This window comes from Protopterus annectens, chromosome 9.part0 (assembly GCF_019279795.1).
Source record: "Protopterus annectens isolate FY-2018-M chromosome 9.part0, PAN1.0, whole genome shotgun sequence".
Classification (NCBI taxonomy): domain Eukaryota; kingdom Metazoa; phylum Chordata; order Ceratodontiformes; family Protopteridae; genus Protopterus; species Protopterus annectens.
The window spans coordinates 479,656,029-479,678,010 of NC_056743.1; the positions used below are offsets into that span (position 1 = coordinate 479,656,029).

The following is a 21,982-nucleotide window of genomic DNA, read 5'->3' on the forward strand; positions in this document are numbered from 1 at the left end:
TATAGAACCCACCACTGTCTAAACCTAAAAGTATTACACTGGTTGGAACTTCCTAACAAGCTTATCTATCAACAACTTTTAATAGCACATAAAATTCTTTATCAACCATCAAAAACACCAGCTCTTAGCAACCTCTTGACTCCTTACAACAACCTGAAACAACTACGCTCCTCCGAAAAGCTACAAGTCAACACTACTAGAATTACAAATTCTGCAGGAAACTGCCTTTTCTCAAACTCAGTTGGTAAAACATGGAATAACCTCCCCACACACATCTCCTCTCTACCCACTCTTCCTCTCTTTAAAAAACAACTTCTTTTACATCTAAACAATTTCTGGCTATGCTCTTGCACCAATCCAGACTAACCTGCTCTCATCTTTCTACTTTCACATTTCTTTACTCAACTCTGCAATGTTTCTCTCTGATCACAAAATGACTTAATGATTACATTGTTGCTACCATTCTCAAATAAAAAAAAATAAATAAATAATATTTTTACAATTAATGTTTTTATAAGTATCCATTACATTTGAACTACATAATACTCCCTCCCTACTGAAAGTATTCAATGCCGTACTTATTACATAGTTGGTATTATTTGTTTTTTCTTAGATTTGTATAACCATACCTGGACTAATATCATTGTATTTTGCTCATTGCCTGTCTCATAAGTGTATTGTACTTGTTTTTCAATTACCTTGCTTTTATCTGTGGAGCCTCTACTGAAAATGGACTTTGATCCAGCTAGACTAGCCCGGTCAACAAATGTAAAATAAAATATAAATAATAAGTCATCAATTTTTGTATGTATAACACCACATTCTCAATAAAAGAATGCTGTATATAATTCTAACTCAAGTAATCCTGTAGTTAAATTGACATCAAAGGGAACATAACTAGCACCCATGGTTGTTTCACACTTCTGTTTATTCATTTAATTGCCGAACATAAAATGTTCTTTAGAATAAACTATATTAACTCACAAACATAAGAAACAGTGAGATTATCCCTAAAAATCATCTACAGCCTTGAGGTCCTTGCTGTTTTGAATGTTTATGTGTAATAAACTGTCAGTAGTTGTTCAAAAGTATTCTTTTTGCAACACTTCAGCTAGTTTAAGTAACACATCTGTATTGTCCTGTATAAAAGATTCTATTTTTTTATATATTTTAATAAAAAGTCATTTACTGTGAACCCAAGCTTTCCAAGATAACTTTTTTGTATATGCTCTTGAAAGTTATGAAAGTGGTCGATCCAGATGCTTATGGTTCTGATTGAAGTGGTGATGTTGATAAGGTTGTTGTGCTGGTGCAGAAGCTTGAGCGAGCTGAGAACATTGGAAATTATTTTCTTAGTACTAAATAGCATAGTCGTGTGTGGGGGTGGGAGAGGGAGGTTAAGGAGAAGCTTTTTGGAGTTGAGCCAGGGATTTACATCCTTGGAAACTAAGACAATTAAGGAGTTCAGTTGTATTCTAACACTCTTAGTGTTACCTAGTTGGTTCAGTTATCTGTAACAAAAGCTTATGGCTTTAGAGCTTTCATTGCTTTGTTAATACAATTCCTAAGAAAGGCAGCTCTTTCCTAGAGTTCCTGGAACGGATTATTTTTTTCCAAATGTGCCATGCTTCATTTTTTAACTTTAAAGGTGCACAGTTTTTAGTCATCCAATCAGTAGTATAAGAGCTCTTTCTGAGGCTTGAGGTAACAGTGAAGATATTCTTGCAACTTAAAGGGAATTGTTAAAAGGAATGTTAACAGTAGTAGCATTCTGTGTAACAGTACTCACCAGGGACCAGTGAGTCTTCTTCAGCTAAGTTGGTAGCTTATAGTGTGCAGTAAGATAGATGACCTGGCCTGAAAGTAATAAGAGCTAGGGGTGTTTTTACTTTGTTTATTTAATGGAAGGGTAATGGGCAGTGGTATATAAAAGCTGGTAACCTAGAGAAATCAGGTGTGGCCAAGTGGGAGTTCATAATCTTGTAAGATTTAGGAGAGTGTGTTTTCTGATTGTGAAGTTTGAGTGGGTAAGTACATTGATAGGTTTGGAAAGGCTAAAATCAGACATGGTGTCCCTTATTTTTATAAGGACTTGTTAAATTCAAATCACTGGCAGTAATTGTTTGCCATTTTGTTAGGAAGGTCATTGATAGTTCATTAGTTCAGAATTTGCAGGCATAGAGAGGAGAGGCAAGTCTGCAGCAGACAAAATGATTATTTGATCAAATTTCCGGAATGAGACAGTTAAGTGTATGTTTATTTCAAATGTTTTATTAAATTAAATATTTCTGATTCATGTCTGTGGGGGTATTCATTTTACATTCGCCAGGAAAAAAACATTCACTCTTAAGGGTGCCTTCAATCAGCCATGACTTTTGTCATACCTGCAACATTAGTATTGTGTTCTTGTATTCAAGCATTAGAGCAGATGCTACCTACCTTAAACATGGCAAACTTGAGTGGATATACCAGTGTTCTGTCTCCATTAAGGCTTTTGAGGGGTGATCTATGCCTGGCATACAGGGCATTGTCAGACCCCACTGTGATGGACCTCCTGCATATTCACAAAACCAACAGTACCAGAATTACCCATTCTAAAGACTTAAACCTTGCCTGTGATATAAATAGGACCTGCTGGAGAGATAGGTATGTAACCCAGAGACTACCCCGTCTAAGGAACAAGCTCCCTATCCATGTGAAGCAGAGTTCGTCCCTAACCCAATTCGAGTGCAACTTGGACAATTGCATGGGAAACCGGAAATTCATCCCTGGTTTGGCACCTATGTCTTTAATGCAAACAGGTAACCTATAAATGGCTCATCTCCCAGGCCCATGCTTACACTTACCAAGGGTGTTGGAACTTGTCAAAGATTCGGGATCCATGGCTAGGCTTAGAAAGGCCCTTGTGGTCATTAGCCTAGTAAACACCTATGAACCTATGGAAACATTAAGCTAGAGTTGAGACCATGTAAGCCTAGAGTGTACAGACACAGTGCATGTAGAGTCTGGTCTGTGATGCGTGTTGCTGCAGAGAATAATAGACAGCATCGCAAGGCATAGCTTAGAGGAAAATGGTTGAGTGCAGCATGAAGACAAGAGCAGAGTGAATCTTCTTTGGAGATTAAAAGCAGGAAGAGCATTGTAACTAGATGGCCTACAATGAGTAGTGTAACTGCAACTTATAGAGAGTAGAGGGGAGGTAATGAGATTAAGGTCCACAGGTTCATAGTTGATTTACTAGGTAACCACCCCAGGGGACCTTTTTAAGTCGAGCCAAGCGTCCCAAATGTATATGACAAGTATTAATACCCTGGGCTTATTTAAAGGGTATATGTAGGCTTGGGCATGGGCGGTCAAGCATTTACAGGTTGGCTCTGTTTAACAGAGGCATAGATGTCAGACCAGGGGTAAACTCCAATTCCCCATCTGCTGTTCCAAACTGTGTGTGAAGGAGGTCCATATGAAGAACCATAAAATTTGTTGGCAGAAACATAGAATGAAACCTATGATGAGAAGACCTACTAGACTGTGGGAGAACAGTAATGCAGTAAGAAAGAGGTAAAGTTGAGTAGACCTGATGAATGAAAAATTGTATAATGGCAGAAAAAGTATTGCATAAGCAAACAATAATGCAATTCATCAAGTTACGTATCAGTAGCCATCCACAAATTAGGTAAGCTTGGACAGGTCAATAAGTAAGAGAAGATGTAAAATGGCTGAAGTGCAGGTGCATATGATTCTCAGCTTAGTAATGGTTGGTACAGTCCACTAACAAGAGTTGATACTGCTGTTTACCAATGAAATGTTAAGGAAATCTTACACATTGAAAAGTCAGCTGTAAAGAGAAATGACTGTGCTCCTGTTTGTTTTTGTTTTATATTAATGAGGAAAATCCACTACCCACTTATGGGTAGCTGGTAAGAAAAAACAATGTGTAAATCTGCTTGTAAAATTGCACTAGTGGTTTCAATATGCAGTTGTTCGGTACCATTTTCTTATTTTTTTTCTTTTTCTTTTGCTTAGGTGTTGGAGTTGATGGAGGAAATAACAAAAATTGGGAAAACAATGCTCAGCACATTAAATTAATCAAACAGCGAGGAAAAGTGAAGGCACTGGATGAAGAGATTCATAGTAAGTGCTTCTGTTCAGTAAGCAGGAAGACCTAGTTGCATGTTTTAATAAGCTGCAATCAGTAGCTATTTTAGATAATTCATAATGAGGGTTTGGCAGATTCTTATTTATTTGTTTTTCACAAAGTATGAAACAGACTTTGAAACTAGATAGGTTGCAACAAGTAGTTAACCACAATTAGGTCTTTGTTGGTTTACCACAGTTACATCTTTGTTTGATAATATATAGTGCTGTGTGGACTCTGCAGTCTCTACATAACAGGCATCTTAATTTGGATGTGCCGTGAACATATCTGCATTACAACTTGCAGTAATATAAAATACATCATTATTGTTTTATTTATTTATTTATTTCCAGTTTGATTACCGGGGAAGTTCACTGGGCCCAGAGAGCCTGTTTTCAGTGGAGGCCCGGGGAGAAAAGCTCCATGAAACAGATTACAGTAAAGATAAATGTCCAATAAAAATAAAATTATAAGTACAAATAGGTTCATAGGTTCATACTAGGCTATCTACCCTAGGGCATTTATAAGCCTAGCCAGAGTGTGTTTGGCTTTCGCCACCCATTTTAAATTAATTTTGCTATGCCCTTTTTCGAGATTAGTATACTGTGCCTCTGTCTAACAGTGACACAGAAGTGATACCTGGGGTAAACCTACGATCTCCCATCCACTCATCAAGATTCTTCTTGAAGAGAGTCAATGAGGGACTCTGCCTAACCTGGACTGGGATTTTATTCCAGAGTGAAGGGAGCCTCTGGGTTATGAATCTGTCCCTTCAGCATGTCCTATTTATTTAATTGCTGAGGTTCAAGTCTCTTGAGCGCGTAGCTCGATGGGATTTGGATTTTCTGAGGTGCAGCATGTCCATTAATTCCGGGTTGGACATGGCTTTATACGTCAGGCACAGATCGCCTCTGAGCAGGCAGTATGCCACTGAGTAGAGCTGGAGTTTCTTTAACCGGGCAGCATATGGCATCTGTTTGAGCCCTTTGATCCTCTTGGTGAGGTACTTTTGGGGTCTTTCCAGTTGCTGCAGGTGTCTGGTAAGGTACATCCCAAAAGGGGCATTGTACTCAATTATGGGCCTGATGAGGGATGAGTAAAGAGGCACGATGACCTCCCCTGATCTAGATGTGAATCCCTTCATGATTAGGTGGGCTATATAAAATGTTTTTCTAACCACTTTGGCCACGTGGTTGTCAATTGAGAGATTGCTATCAACTTGGGTCCCCAGGTCCCTAATTACTTCTTCTGTACTTAATGGATTACCACGTATGTGGTAATTTGTGGGCACTTTGTTTTTGCCAAAGGGGATGACTAGACACTTTTTGGTGTTTAGCTTGAGGCCATGGCTCTGGCACCAGTTGTCTGTTTCTATGAGGCCCTTTTGGAGGATGCTTATGTCGTACATATCAAGTAATACAAAGCGTGAGCAATATTGCCCATAGTGGAAAAATATCGTGCGGATACATTTTAATAAATTCACACAGTTAAAGTCAAAATTCAGTATTTACAGAGTGTGAGAGATCATATGGGAATTAGCTATAGAAGGTTATAGCCAGTTAGGAACTCAGGAGGATACCCTCCCAGGGGCTTTTGTTAAAGAGTTCTAGGTAGGAAGAATGTGGTTACATTTCCATTTGGAGGAGAGGTAGGTGTAAAGCTGAGTTTTGAAGTTGTTTGTGTTTGACATTGTCCTTAGTGTGGAAGGGAGAGAGTTCCATTTCTTACCTAAGGAGAAGGAGAGGAGAAGTTGTCCAGCAGGACGTTTAGATTTGTGGACAGTAATTAAGTTTTGGTGTTCAGATCTGAGAGTTCTAGTTGGGGTGTATGGGGGAAGGATGTTAATTAGAGTGGGGCATTTGGTTGGATTAAATCTTAGTCTATGTGCGTAGTGAGCTGGAGGAAGTCCAGGTAATTTGTGAATTCTAACCAGTTGAGGGATTGGAGGGTAACACAGTGATGAGTGGAATGTTTGGCTTTGGTGGCAAATTTAGAAATTTTGTTATAACAGCTTTCAAGTTTGGAAGTGATGGAAGAGGATAGGTTAGTTAGTATGGGGCGCCTTACAGAAGGGAGGGAAGGAGGTAAGAGGAGGCCAGAGTATGCCTGGTAGAAGTAGAGAGGAAGTGGTTGTTCCTGTATAGCATACCTAGTTTTTGGTGGGTTTTCTTTATATTTTGTTGAATATGGATGTCAAACTTGAGGTGTTCATCTATAGTTACACCGAGTAGTTTGGCAAAGGGAACAGCTTCGATCGGAGAGTTGCTTTGGCTAAGGACTTGGAAGGAATTTTTATCAAAAGAGAAATATTTTGAGGGTGTGAATAGTACTATTTTAGATTTGTTAGCATTGAAAGAAAAGTGATTTTGGTGCATCCAGATCTCAGTAGTTGAGAAGGCAGTCTGAGTTTTAGATAGGAGTTCATGGTGGTTAGAGGAAGAGCAGACAGTATAGAGTCATCTGCATATTGGATGACTTTGGCATTAGGAATAGCAGTGTGAAAGTCGTTGATAAAGATATTAAACAGCATTGGTCCGAGGATGGACCCCTGTGGTACTCAGGCAGGGGTGGGTAAGAAAGGTGAGGTGCCTTTTTTCCATTTTGCAGCCTGATATCTATCTGACAGATAGCTTGAGAACCAGGAAAGAGTGTGTGGGGAGAGATTTAGGTTTGAGAGGTGACAGGAGATGCTTATGGGAAACAGTATTGAATGCTTTAGAGAGATCTAGGAGCACTGTGGCTACTAAGTTCCCAGAATCTCGGGCTTGATTGACAGTTTCTAAGAATGAGAGTAGAGCTGTTATGGTGCTATGTCCTGGCCAGAAGCCATGTTGGGTAGGGGTAAGATGTTGGGTTTTAGTCAGAAATGGCATAAGTTGGAGGTGGATGCATTTTTCTAGGATTGTGGAGATTGGAGAGAGAAGAGCTATAGGGCAGAAGTTTGAAATGCTAGTGTTTTTGCCTCCCTTGTGGAGAGGAAGAATAAAGGTGGAACGCCAGAGTTTAGGGACATATGATTCCTTTATGGATCTATTAATTAGGATACTAATTGGGAGAGCTATACCATCGACAGCAGACTTGAGAAAGGAATAGGGGATGTTGTCAGGTGCATTGGAGCAGGGTTTAAGTTTGGATAGAAGTCTTTTTATGTAGTTAGTGGAGACAGGTTTAAGCTCAAACATGGGAGGAATTTATTTGGGGACTTAGATGAGGTGGAATGTAGGAGAGATGGGTCGTTGTTGGGAAAAGTTTTGTCAGGTCGGGTATTGACTCTATAAAGAAAGAGTTGAATAGTGAGGCTAATTCGAGGTCAGATTTACTTGGGTCCGGACAGGGGTTATTTTTGGAGCCTGGGTTGAGGAGTGAGTTTATGGAGTCCCCAAAAAGCCTAGGGTTTTGGGGATGGTTGGACTGGAGCGTAGTGTAGTAGGGTTTTTTGTTTTTGAAGATTTGTTTTTTTTGCAAAGTTATGGAGCTGTGTATATTGGAGAAGGGTTTCAGGAAGTTTATTCTTTTGGTAAAGCTTCCAGGATTTGTCTCTTTGCATAATTTGCTTTGTTTCTTTGGTTAGCCAAGGGGCAGTTACAGTTTTTATTCTTTTTTTCCTTGGTGGAGCTAGACTGGAAATAACTTGTGAGCCCACTTACAGCATCTAGGAAAGTAGAATTAATGTGGTCTATGACTTTATCTAGTGGAAGGGTTTTTAGAATATTCCAGTTCATTTGTTTGAGATAGTTAGAGAAGGTTTTGGGGTCAAATTTACTAAGGTTGCGGGTCTGAATATATTGATGTTGGTGTGGATGGGAGGTGGTTGCATTGTAAATGAAAGCTGGGAGGTGGTCACTAATAGAGTCAGGGATGGTGCCAGAGTTGGTAATTTTATTTGGATGGGTGACTAAGATCCAGTCAAGAGTGAATCCTGGGGGGTTTGTTTTATTGGGTCTGGTGATGGAGTGGGTTGCTTGAGTAAAGTTAAAGAGGTTAATGGACAGGGAGGGTATGAGACTGTTGATTTTAATCCAGTCGATGTTTACATCACCTAGTATGTAAGTTTCAAGGTTAATTTCAGCTGAGGCCCACTGGAGTATGTCTTCAAGGGTTGAGACATTATTTCCGGGTGGGATATAAAGGGCGATGATACAGAGGCTTTTGTGATTATTCATTTTTAATAGGCCAACTGTTAGTTCTGCATTTGTGAATTTAGGAATGGGGTTTGGTAGGGGAATTAGGGTAAGTAGATTGGAATAGATTAATGCAACATTCCACCTTTTTTCTTTGGGCGGTCACATCTAAGAGTGTGAAATCCAGAGGATAGGAATTCAGAGTTAGAGATGTGGGGTTTGAGCCAAGTTTCAGAGATGGTTACAATGTCAGGTTGTTTATGACTTAGCCATGCTTGAAACTGATGTGTTTTGTTGCTGAGACTCTGGGCATTGAGTGTGAAAAATTTAAGAGTATTGTAGGGGGATGAAAGGTGAGAGGAAGGGGGAGGGTAATTGTTATTTGTGGGTGGGTTAGGTTCGGGGTTGGGGTGAATGTCTCCAGCTAAGATGAGATTATTGAAGGAAGTTATTTTAGTGTGTTTTGGTTTGGATTTAGGGTATTCTGGATGGTCTAGTATTTGTTTAAGAGTAAGTGTCTTAGCAGTAGTGGAAATATTTTAGGATTAAAAAGGTGCAGAGGGTTGAACTGAAACAGAAAGGCGGAGATGGAAAAGAAATGATTATTTGTGTGAGGGAGGATATGGTTTTGTGTGGGAGTATGGTAAGGAGTAGAGAGTGGAATCTGATTGGAGGTGTAGGAGCTGACATGGTTTTAAGTTGTTAGGAGTAGTAGGAGGGAGATGTTTTGGAGTGTTAGGAACAGTAAGGAAAGCATGGTTAGAAAAAGGTAGTTTAATATGGGAGGATTTGTAGTTGGAGAGGAGAGCTGTGAGGTGAGATGGGGTAGTGAAAGAGTGATGTATTTAATTAGTGATGTATTTAATTACTGTTAGTGAAAGGAGGAGGGTAAATAGGGGAAGGCTTTGACTGGATGGTTGACTGTGGGTGAAAGGATTAGGGGTAAAGAGAGGAAGGCTTTGACTGGATGGTTGTCTTGAGTGGGTGGGGAGTGGTTGAAATAAAAGTAGGACTACCTGTTAATGCAAAAAATCTGGGCAAAGCTTGACAAAATGGGGGTACAAATAAGGACATATTTTAAATATTGCTGTTATAAACTTAGAATGTTGCTAGAGTAACAGGATCTGTTTTAATATAGATTTTCTGAAGGATTTGAAGTGTGAAACTCAAATGTATGTCATTGTTTAGTGACTTCAATCCTGAGATCATCCCAGTGATTTGCCAGGAAAATAGAGGAACAGGCCAAAAATATGAGCCAAAAATCTGGACATTTTGCGAAAATCTGTACAGTTGAGAGGTATGAGTAGTAGTATTGAGGGCGGGTGAGAATTGGGGGCAGGGTAGGGGAGCGGAGTGAGCCCACAGGGCGAACGGAGCATGTAGAGCCAAGGAGAAGGAAGAAAGCCAGCAAAAAGTTGTCAGTGAAGCTGAGAACTAGCTCAGCGGCAAGGAGGCACTGTCATAAGACACTGTGTGTGTGAAATTAGAATGATGCAGAGGGTTGACAGGGGATAGTAGCTGAAAACAGAGCACTAGCAGTTTAGTAGATTATAGTAAGTATACTGTGGTAGTGGTGCTGCGTTAGCGTTGTTGCCTCACAGTAAGACATCCTGTTTGATTCTCAGCTAAAGCGTCTTCTGTGTGGAGACATGTGTGAATGGGCGTACCTTCGTTGAAGGTTGTGCGTCAGGGCCGGCAACTTGGCATGTAAAAATCTACTGCCAATCATTAGCGGACTGGAGTTCCGCTGTGGCGACCCCTAACCGGGAAAAGCCGAAAGACACAACAACAACAACAACAACATTAATAGGGCTAAAACAGGGCAGTGGTAAATTAATAGAACAGTTACGGTACTTTTGGCTTGTATTAAAAGATAGGTAGTGGTTGAACAATGCCACCTGGTGGCCTGACTGAGTAAATACAATGGTAAGCTATGAGCATTCAGAGGAGAGGGAAAGAGCCTAGGAGAGTAAAGGGAGATAAAATCCATGGAAGACTGCTAGCGAATGCACGCAGGGTTACTATACTACAGTGGTAGGTATAGGAAATATTTTTATTTTGCAATAGGGTACATACACGTTTAAAGTTAGTTCTTGGGGAGGCAGAGTGTTTACAGAAGCACTGCAAGATCCCTTTAGGATGAACTTTACAAAAATAGCAATAAGAATCACAAACAAAAACAATACCAGGTAGTACTTACATGCGAGCACACTACTGGGGATTCCTGTGAAGCAAGGCAGAAAAGCTAAGTCAAAAGATGGTGCCTTTCTACATCAGGTTTTTTGATACCTGTGTAATTAAGCAGGAGTGGGAGGGAGGGGGGCAGACACAAAATAATACAAGGTTATGAGTCAGAAAAACTGGACTAGGCCAGCTGCTAAAAAGAAAACAGGAAAACCAAGCTAAGTTAATTCCAGGTCAGTGTAGTTCAGTATCTTCCTAATATCTACAATTCTTATGCTACTAATGTAGTGCAGTGTGGTGAAAAGGACCACCATATCTACAGGGAAAAACGATTGAAGTATGGGCTGCAGGTACATAGGCAAACTTTTTCCAAGAGAAAGTAGTTTTAAGTAATTGACCTAGGAGTACAATAGGAAGAGAAGAATGGGGGGGGGGGCATTAGTGTGGATGCATATGGTGAAAGGGAAAAGAGTCTTCAGTTTAGAGAACAGATTAAATACAACTCTATCATACACTAGTGTAGCTGAAAGCACTTTAGTGTTCCACCGATGCAGGGTCTCAGTCTCACAGTGCATGGCAACGAGACAGCCTTGGGTTGATTGGAGGTTGGCCAAGATACAGGATGAAACTTTTGCTGAGGGGAACTAGTGTAGCTGAAAGCACTTTAATGTTCCAGTGACGCAGGGTCTCATGGTGCAGGGCAAAGAAACAGCCTTGAGGTGATTGCAGGTTGGCCAAGACACAGGATGAAACTTTTGCTGAGGGGAGCTAGTGTAGCTGAAAGAGCTTTAGTGTTCCACCGACGCAGGGTCTCATGGTGCAGGGCAGTGACACAGCCTTGGGTTGATTGGAGGTTGGCCAAGACACAGGATGAAACTTTTGCTGAGGGGAACTATTGTAGCTGAAAGCACTTTAGTGTTCCACCAACGCAGGGTCTCACAGTGCAGGGCAACGAGACAGCTTTGGGTTGATTGGAGGTTGGCCAAGACACAGGATGAAACTTTTGCTGAGGGGAACTAGTGTAGCTGAAAGCACTTTAGTGTTCCACCGATGCAGGGTCTCACAGTGCAGGGAGCGAGACAGCCTTGGATTGATTGGAGGTTGTCCAAGACACAGGATGAAAGTTTTGCTGAGGGGAATGCGAGCACACTACTGGGGATTCCCATGAAGCAAGGCAGAAATGCTAAGTCAAAAGATGGTGCTTTTCTCAAGTGGTGCCTTTTTCATGTTGTAGTAGATACAGATTGTTTTGGTTCAGCTCTGTATAATTATATAGCGCTAATATATACTTCTGTACTTATTTTTCACAGCTCCAGATCTGCTTTTTTTTAATACCTACTTATTTTGTTGTGATATATTTGGTTGCTGTAGATTGCACCCCCTGGTGTTACTGTTCACTGCTGAATATCTGTAGTATTTTCCTTGGGATGAACTTTGTAGTAAGCCATTAAGTGTTTAATATCTGGATAGTTTTATATTTTACTGAAGTATTGTGTACTTTTTGTACTGTTTTTATTTTTATCTATAAGGTTTTTAGGGATACATGAAGGCAATAGTCCTATAGAAGCAGCTTCTTTTCATAGTTTGATTAAATGTTATTCAGAGTTTTACCCTTTTTCACCCATTGCCTTACATTTGCTTTTTGACAGAAACGGAGAGTGAAGCCCATCTAATCTGCTTTGTGAGTGCATTTAAGATTGTGTCTCTCCTCTAGCTCTGCATTCTCATTTGCCTTTTTACATCTAGCCGTGCCATCTTTAATGTCTCTGTGGATTCTCTTTACCACCACCATTTGTATAATTCACTCACTGAGTCTACAACTCTGTCTGTGAAGAAGAACTTTTGGGTACTGTTAGCCTGTGGCCTTGCATTAATGATTTCTCATTCAATTCAGGATGACCATGACCTCTTTGCATCTCCCTGGCTAACTCTTGTGCATGAATTTCTTGGTTTCAGGTGAGACAAACTGTAGCTTATTTAATTTCTGGTTATGTTATTTACCTCTGTCCGAAGGACTGTTCTGGTGTTTTTTTCTCTGGAGTCCTTCCAGCTTCCCGATGCCCCTTTCCTTGTATGGCCTCAAGCACTGCACATAGTGCTTCAGAGCAGCCTGACCGGGGCCCTATAAAGTGGAAACAGTAGTTATTTGCTTGTGGATTCTAGCTGCCCAAGGATAATCCTTAGAATTCTGTTTCCTACTGCCACTATCCTCTCACTCTGTTGTTGATTTTATAATCCAGTAGTAAAATTTGAGGTAAGGAATAGGTCAGTGTTCCCCAAATCCTTTTCCTGCCCTAATAAGAGCAGTCAGTGTGCTGTGGTGAGTGCAGAGCCTAGACTGGAAATAACTTGTGAGCCCACTGACTATTAAACGAGTCTGAAGCACAAGAATCTGATATGTTAGTGGTCCAAGAACATCAAGCCTGGTAGAGACTAGCTTTATTGAATGTGGATCCAATCTGCATGTCAGTTGCTTACTCAAGGCCATAGTCACAAACTCATTATAACTAGGAATATCAAACATCGCTCAAGAAGCTAATACTGGACAGGCTGGTACTAGATCAATACCCATCAGGTACGATGGGTAATGGCAACAACCTTGTTGGACAAGAACTGAACAATTGACAAACATTCTGCACTACATAGATTCATAGGCTCATAGTAGGTACTAGGCTATTGGCCCTAGGGCCTATATAAGCCTAGCCAAAAAGGTACCCTGGCTTTCACCACCCAAGAAAATTATTTTCCTGTGCCCCTGTCGAGCAGAGCCACAGAGTTGATCCCCAGGGTGAATTTCTTATCTCCCATCCAATGATCAAGATTTTTCTTGAAGAGTGCTAATGAGGAGCTTTGTTTGATATAGATAGGTTGTTTGTTCCATAGTATGGGAAGTCTCTGGGACAGGAGTCTAGCCCTCCAGCATGTTCTGTTTATTGTGGTGACAAGGTTTAGGTCCCTAGAGCATGTAGCTCGGAAGGATTGGGATTTCTTTAAGTGGAGCATGTCCAGCAGCTTTGGGTTTGACATAGCTTTGTATGTTAGGCAGAGATCGCCTGTGAGTAGGTGTTATGCAACAGAGTAAAGCTGGAGTTTTTTGAGACAGTCTGCGTAGGGCATCTGCTTGAGGTCAGTAATCCTCTTTGTGAGGTATTTCTGCGGCCTTTCCAGTTGTTGTAGATGTCTTGTGAGGTACATACCAAAAGGGGCGTTGTACTCTATAATGGGTCTAATGAGTGATGAGTAGAGGGGAATAATGACCTCTTTTTTCCTGGATGAGAAACCTTTTGTGATGAGGTGTGCCACTTAGAAGGATTTCCTGACTACTGTGGTGATGTGATTATCAAAGGAGAGACTACTATCCACCTGTGTCCCAAGGTCTCTTTTCACACTTTCGGTGTTAAGTAGACTACCACCTATGTGGTAGCTCATAGCCCCCTAAATACGGAAGACATAATAAGGGATCTGGGGACCCAAGTAGATAGTAACCTCTCCTTTGATAATCTCATTGTCAAAGTGGTTAGAAAATCCTTCTGTGTGGCCCACCTAATCACAAAAGGGTTTGCATCCAGATCGAAAGAGGTCATTGGGCCCCTGTACGCATCACTCATCAGACCCATCATAGAGTACAATGCCCCATTTGGGATGTACCTTACAAGACAACTGCAACAACTGGAAAGACCACAGAAGTACCTCACCAAGAGGATCACTGGCCTCAAGCAGATGCCCTGTGCAGCTTGATTGAAGAAACTCCAGCTGTATTCGGTTGCATACCGCCTACTCAGAGGTGATCTCTGCTTGACATACAAGGCCATGTCCAACCCAGAATTGATGGACATGCTCCACCTAAAGAAAAACGTATCCCCTCGAGCCACATGCTCCAGGGATCTAAACCTCACCACAACAATAAATAGGACGTGCTGGAGGGATAGATTCCTGTCCCAGAGACCTTGACGAGTGGATGGGAAACGGAAAGTTTACCGCAGGGATCACTTTAATGGCTCTGCTGGACAGAGGCACAGAGAACTAATCTAAAGGGATGGCGAAAGCCAACACATTCCAGCTAGGCTTATAAATGCCTTCGGGCAGATAGCCTAGTACCTACCTATGAACCTATGGGTACGGAGTTTTTACCAAACGGAATGACAGTGCACTTTTTGGCATTGAGCCTGAGGCCATGGCTTAAACACCAGGCATCTATCTCAGAGAGGCCCTTTTGTAGGATGTCCACATCATTAGGAGTTTCGATTATGACTCCTAGTTTGCATTCATCTGCGAACTTCATTAGCCAAAGACCTTCTGTGTTAGCCTGTACTTCAGAAAAGTAGATACCAAACAGGAAAGGACCCAAGATTGAACCCTGTGGTACTCCACTTGTCACTGGTCTGAAGTCGGATTTGGAGTCAGCTACTTTCACATTGTGGGTTCTTTCAGTGATCCAGTTGGCAACCCATCTTGTGACATAGGGATTTATACCTAATTTAGTGAGTTTATCTATAATTCCAGAGTGGGGGATGGTGTCAAAAGCCTTGGCGAGATCTAGATAGGCTGTGTGAACCACCTTACCCTCATCTATGGCTTTGGTGACTGCTTCAAAGAAGTCTATCAGGTTTAGGAGACATGATCTGCCTTTTACAAATCCGAACTGGGTGGGGTCCAGAGTTTGGAGATTACTAATGTCTTTGTTTATAATTTCCATGATGATACGTTCCATTAACATGCAGACCAGGCTTGTTAGGCTAATGGGCGGTAGTTCCCGGGGTCCATGGTGGCTCCCCCTTTGTGGAGTGGGATAACCATCGCTGTGTGCCATTCAGTGGGCACAAAGCCTGAGGTGAGGCTATGATTGAACATGGTGCTTAGGTGGGGTGCCAGTTCATTCTGTAGTTCATGTAGAAAGCAGCCTGGGATGTTGTCAGGTCCCATGGATGCTGTGATCTTGGCTTTGGAGAATGTGGTTTTTACCTGTGCAGCCGTGATTACAGAAACTTTGCATTCTTCCGGTATAGAGATGGGCCCTTTAGGGGGTAAAAGAGGGGTAAAGTTAGCACTGAACCTATCTGCCAGGATGTTGGCAATATCAGTTGTTTCTGTATATTTAGTGCCATTGTGCTGTAACTCATAGCAGATCTGAGTGTTGCCATTGAGATTCTTGACATAGCTATAGAATGCTTTGTGGTTGTCTTTAGAATCAGTGGCAATTTTGTTTTCGTAACTAGCTTTGGGGATTTTATGAGGGATCTCAGCTTCTTACTGAGGTCAACCAGCAAGTTCCTCCAATCATGGGATTTTACTCTTTTTTGCAACAGTTTCTTTCTTCTGTTGTAGAGTTTGTTTGTGGCAGGGGACCACCAGATTGGCTTCCTTTTTTTGGAGGATAGCATGTTGGTTCTGTTAGGGATACCAGATCCATGCACTCATGTAAGTGCTTATAAAGTGCATTTGTGTAGGATTCAGCAGTCGTACCTCTGTTGTCTGTCTGCAGGGGTTTCGTGAAGTTTGCCACTTCTGTCTTAAGAAGCGTGAAGTTGGCTTTGGAGAAATTTTTTACGGTGGTTTCCCTAATCGGGGGTGGGGGCGGGATGTGGATGTCTAGGGTGATTAGCGTGTGGTCAGATCTGACCAATGAGGAATTGACCTCTGGTGTGGAACACCGGTCACCCATGTTGGTAATGACCAGGTTCAGGATATTCCTGCCCCTGGTGGGGGTGTGGATAAGTTGATCCAAGGTGTTGGAATTTATGAATTCCAGAAAACATTGAGCAAAAGAGTTGGTACTTGAGTAGTTTTCCCAGTTAATGATGGGGTATTTGAAATCGCCCATTATTAGGGTGTTGGGTTGTACCCTAACATTTTCCAGTGTATCAAGAAATGAGGAGTGGGAATCCTGGGGCATGGTGGGGGATCTGTAGCAAGTTACAGTTTGGATTGCGGTCTTGCCAAGAATTAATTGCACTTGGATAATCTCGGATGCATTATGCTGAGCAACAAGCTTGGAGGTGTGGATATCCTTAATGAATATGGACACAACCTCCGCCTTTAGTGTTTCGGTCCAGGTTAGGTGGCCGAAAGATGTGATATGAATTATAGCCTGGTAATGCAGGGGTGCTCTCTGGAGCCTTGAACCAGGTCTCTGTCACTGCACAGATGTCTATGTTCTCCATTTTAAGGAGTGCCTCGAGTGAATGCATTTTGAGGTTTAGACTTCTAGTACTGAGTAGCATTACTCTCAGATTTTGCTTGCTTGTACCTGTTACAGTGGTGAATTTGTCATTTGAACCTTACCTAAAAAAAGGCACTGTGGGGTGGCAAGAGCCTTAGCCAGTATCCGGAATCCCAAGGGTGACAGGTGCAGGCCATCTCTGGCAAAGCATCGTGGTCTGTCGATCATGTCATCCCAGACAGATACTGGATCCCGTTAGAATGACACCAGACCTTAGCCAGTTGTTGAAGTCAATCATTTTGTCCTTGTACTGTGGTATCATTCTGGGTGATGGCAGGATGCCACACAGGGTTAGGGTCATACCTGCCTGGGTTACAAGATTGGAGAGCTCCTCCATGTCTCTTTTTATGTAGTTCAGGGAGGTACGTCTCAGATCATTCACACCAACATGGACAATAACATAGTAACCTTCTTTGTGGTGGATGGGTTGTACAACTCAGTCTTACCACCAGAAGTGTGTGGCTGGTCAATTAAATGCTGCACTTTCAACTGACAACTCTTTCTGGCCATGAGCCTATGTTATCTGCTGTCCTGGTAGTGGTTCCTTTAAGACAATGTGCACTCATGTCTTGAGGAGAAGGTTAACACTTGCACCACACCTCCAGCCTCACATAGACCTACTAAACCAGGATTCTCTTAATGTCTTTTCCTGCCAGTGCTGTTATGCTAAAGGTCCTGTAGTTCCACAAATTTTTCCTGCCCCCTCTTTGTAGAGGGGCACCACATGTCCGTGCCTCCAGATGTTCTTCGTGTTTCACTGTTGCAGTCATCACACTTGGATTTATCTGTCTGCAGGTAGCCCTCAGTCGACCCGAATACCAGAGTCTTGGGATTTCTGTGTCTGATGCTGTTGCCTCTTCCATGACGTCAGGTCGTCAGGGGTATAAAACATGCAGCCGGCGCCATTACATCAGTCTTTTTTGCCGAGAAGGAGCCCGAAGCAGAAGCAGTTCGCAAGTGCCAGTCGGCCGCTACCTGAAATTTTCGTTTTTCGAGTTTCAGACCTGAAGTCTTCTAAAGCTAAGTACCCTGTTAGGGATTCTTTTTTCTTGCTCTAACTGATGTCAGAAAAAATTAACAATTGTCTTGCCTGTGGAAAGCAAATACGTCACAGAGATTTTCATTCTTACTGCGTCACCTGTTTAGGCCCAGACCACGACGTCCCTAGCTGTCATTTTTATGCCTTGTTTAACGACCGAACCATTTGTCATCTGGCTATTTTTGTAGTGAAATTCTTTTTCTCTCATTCTCCGTATTCCGAAATGGCTTCGGTAAGCCATCCGACTACCGATCTTCCGAAAAAATGCAAAGACAAAAACAGAGACAGACCGCATAGGTCAAAAACTGCCGACGATGCTTCCATTAAGCTTGTCGCCAGTCTGCCGGTACTCAGTGAGGTGCCTTTGCAGCCCCTAATGCCCACTTCTACAGATTCGCAGGCCTCTGCTGAGACCCATTCAGAATCCTGTATGCCGCGAGATGCTTCTTCGACTATGGAACCTGCGGATGTCTCTGCCTTGGATGGGTCTGGAGCCACTGTGCAGGCACTGGCTTCTGAGGGTGTATTCCGACCTACCGATATTCATATTAAACCAATAACTTAATTTCCTACTAAAACTGCCGAGTTTCTCAGGTCCAGAGTTCTTACTACGCCTAGAAAACTAACGTCCAAAGCGCATGCTCATCCTCCCATGCCACAAAAACAAATGCTTAGAATGGCTGAAGACCTTATTACTCTTATTAGGGGAAGCCAGCCTTCCCCTGGCAAAAGACAAATAATTGAATTTTCTTCTGATTCTACAGACCAGCAGTCTGATGATTCTGACCCTTCTGATTACCGGGACATACCCTTATCTATCTATGAGGATTCAGATGCAGAGGAATCCATTCCCTCTGCCTCCCTTCCAGAGGATTTCTCTTTTGGTGAAACCTTGCATACCTTAAGAGAGCATTTCCGCTGGGAATGCCAGGACTATCCTCAGTCCAAAAAGAGACTCAGGGAATTTTTAGATTTGTCTCAGCACAGGCCTCTAGCCATACCCCCTGTCCTGGATATTGTAGACGATGTCTTCTTGGAGTCCAGTCTTACTCCTGACACCTTACCACCAGCTCCTAGAAAACCTGACAGGTACTACAGAGTACCTGATTCTCATAAATTTCTCTTTAAGAATCGTACTACAGATCCAAAGACCATTTCCCAGGGACCTAAAGGCATTAAGGCTACTACAGCCAAAAACCCTACCCCTTCAGACAGGGATTCTAGAGCTTTAGACAGATGGGATAAGAAGGTATATACCTCTGAAACTCTTGCCATCAGGGCTTTGAATTGTCAGTTTAACATGTTGAAGTACCAGCAACATATTATGGAACTAATTAAACAAAAAATGGTGTTGTTTTTAGATTGTGCAGAAAATAAAGATTTACAAGAGTTAATGCATTCTGCAAACCAAGTTAGTAAACATACTTTGCAATGTGGGTTTGATGCCTTAGAAGCATTTTACAGGACTGCTGTCACTGGGTCTGTACTGAAAAGGCATGCTTGGCTAAAACAACAAGTCTTGCCTCACCATGTCAAAGCACAATTACTAGATGCTTCATTAAATTAGGAGCGTTTGTTTGGCACAAAAGCAGAAGTTCTTAAAAAGATGGAAGAAAAAGCTAAATCTATGCAAACAGTCAAAGATTTTTTACAGGTGCAGCCACCTTGATTCAGTAGCAATTGGCCTTCAAAAAACTGGTCCTTTCCAGTCCCTCTCAGATCTTCTCAGTCCAAACCCAGGAGAAACAGACCACCAAGACTACAGTCTCAGGGTATGCAGAGATCTAAACAATGGAGTGTTTCCATCTCAAAACCAGGGATGTGGTAAGCCACCCCCTTATGGAAAAAGTTCACAATGACTTTCCAATTATCCTTCCCAGCCATGCCCAAGTACTTCTGCCCCTAGGAGGAAAACTTGCCCTTTATGCAAAAAACTGAATGTCCATTACTCAAGACCGATGGGTTCTAAACATTGTATCCAAGAAATACAGATTCTACTTCCACTCACTGCCAACACCAAGTGGGTTGCCAGACCTTCCTCCAAACCAGTGGGCAGAGCCTCAAAAACAAGTACTTTCCCTTCTCCATATCAAGGCTAGTCACCCTGTTCCATTAGAACAAAGGGGACAGGGTTTCTACTCCAGACTTTTCCAGGTGCCCAGAAAAGAGAGCTCTTGGCCAACTATCTTGGATCTATCAATTCTCAACACCTTTCTGGTGGTCCCAAAATTCACAGTGCTTACACTGCAACAGCTTCTTCCTATGCTAGCCAAAGATGCCTAGTTAGTCACCCTAGACTTAAAAGAAGATTATCTGCACATCCCTGTAAGGGAGTCTTGCAGGAAATACCTACGTTTCAGGGCAGGCTCTATGCACTATCAGTTCTCTGCACTTCCCTTTGGCTTATCTACTACACCCAGAGTATTCACAGAATGCCTGGTTCCAGCCATTGCATACTGCATGCAGAAAAATATTCAAATCTACCCATACTTGGACGATTGCCTGATTCAGGTGGACAGTCAGGAATTGCTGCTTCAGCACCTGACATTTGTAAAAAGACTTCTAACTTCACTGGGATACACCATCAACACAATTGGTGCCCAGCCAACAAATTATATTCCTGGGAGCAAGCTTGAACACAACTTTCCAGATGGCATTTCTCACCCCAGAAAAGCAGGTCCATCTGACAAACCATTTCAGACTAATGGCCAACAAAACCCAGCTATCTGAAAAGAAAGTACTGCAAGCCCTAGGGTTCATGGCCTCATGCATTCTGCTAATTTCATATGCAAGACTGCATATGAGGAAACTTCAATGGTACTTAAAAAGTCTCTGGTATCAACATTCTCAGGACTTTGAAACAGTGATTCCTATCATACCTTGTCTAAGGGCAGAGTTCCTTTGGTGGGCAGAAGCATGCAACCACAACAATGAACTTCTTTTACTCAACCCCTCGCCGCCCAAACCCTGACAACAGATGCATCAGACTATGCATGGGGGGCTCACATGGCAGGCAAAAGCATTCAAGGCAAATGGAGCCCAGAACAAATTCCCCTGCATATCAATCAAAAAGAGATGCTAGCTGTACAGAATGCTCTGACAGCCTTCAAATACCATATCCTTCCAGGACAGCTCCTGATAAAGACAGACAATACCACAGTTATGTGGTACATAAACAAGCAGGGCAGGACTCATTCTTACCCACTCTGCAGGTTAGCCATGGTTCTGTGGAACACAGCCTTGAGCATCCAAAAGCACCTACAAGCTCAGTTCCTGCCAGGCATGCAAAATTCACTGGCAGACAACTTAAGCAGAAATCTACTGGACCCTCAAAAGTGGAAACTGGAACCCAACTCATTCAAACTTCTAACCCAGAGTTGAGGAACTTCAGAGGTGGACCTTTTTGCCTCCCCCCAAAACCACCAATTGAACAAATTTTGCACCAGGAACCCCCACAGCAGAGCCTGGAAGGTGGATGCCCTATCCTTTACATGGGAAAAAACTCTCAGTTTATGCCTTTCCTCCTCTGCCCCTCCACTCAAAAGTACTACTCAAGATCAAACAGGACAGACCAAGGGCAGTCCTTATTGCACCAGACTGGCCACGCCAGCACTGGTACCCACTCCTACGCAGTCTGACAGCAGTGCCACCCTGGCACCTAAATCAGACACCTTCTCTACTATCTCAGCAGGAGGGACAGATTGTGCATCCACAGCTGCAAACCCTAAACCTTGCAGCCTGACATCCCATGAATACACCACCAGCATTCCTTAGCAAACAGGTGCTGGACGTCATCCTTGAGGCCAGAAGGCCTAGTACTAGGAAATCCTATGCTGAAAAGTGGAAAAGATATTTTTCTTGGAGTCAGTCTCAAGGAAAGGACACAGCTGTGCCCAACTTACCTCAAATCCTTGATTACCTAGCAGAGCTGCCCCACAGAGGCCTATCCTTCTTAGCCATTAAGATTCATGCCTCTGCCATCTCATCTCATTATAATACTGAGCCTCCTTTCTTTTTTCACCCTCTCATCACGCAGTTCCTGAGAGGAGCTAACAATTTAAGGCTCCCTAGGAGAGCTCCCACCCTGGCCTAGAACCTTAACTTTGTACTGGAAAAGCTCGCACTTCCCCCTTTTGAACCTGCTGCTTCAGCAGAATTAAAATTCCTCTCTTGGAAAACAGTCTTCCTTCTAGTTATTACTTCAGCAAAAAGAGTGTCTGAATTACAGGCAGTAATGGTGGTGGAGCCCTTCATTATTTTTCATGCTGACAGGGTTTCCCTCA

At 42.4% G+C, this 21,982-nt stretch overlaps 1 protein-coding gene across 1 annotated transcript in view; it reads left to right on the plus strand.

Moving 5' to 3' along the window:
- The window catches only part of LOC122811285 (glutamine--fructose-6-phosphate aminotransferase [isomerizing] 1), a 1,619,377-nt gene that overhangs the window by 238,673 nt on the left and 1,358,722 nt on the right, over positions 1-21,982 (plus strand). Inside the window, exon 3 of the mRNA XM_044083027.1 lies at positions 4,024-4,131. Within this exon, the coding sequence (XP_043938962.1) occupies positions 4,024-4,131 (108 nt within the window). The remainder of the gene's footprint in view (positions 1-4,023; positions 4,132-21,982) is intronic.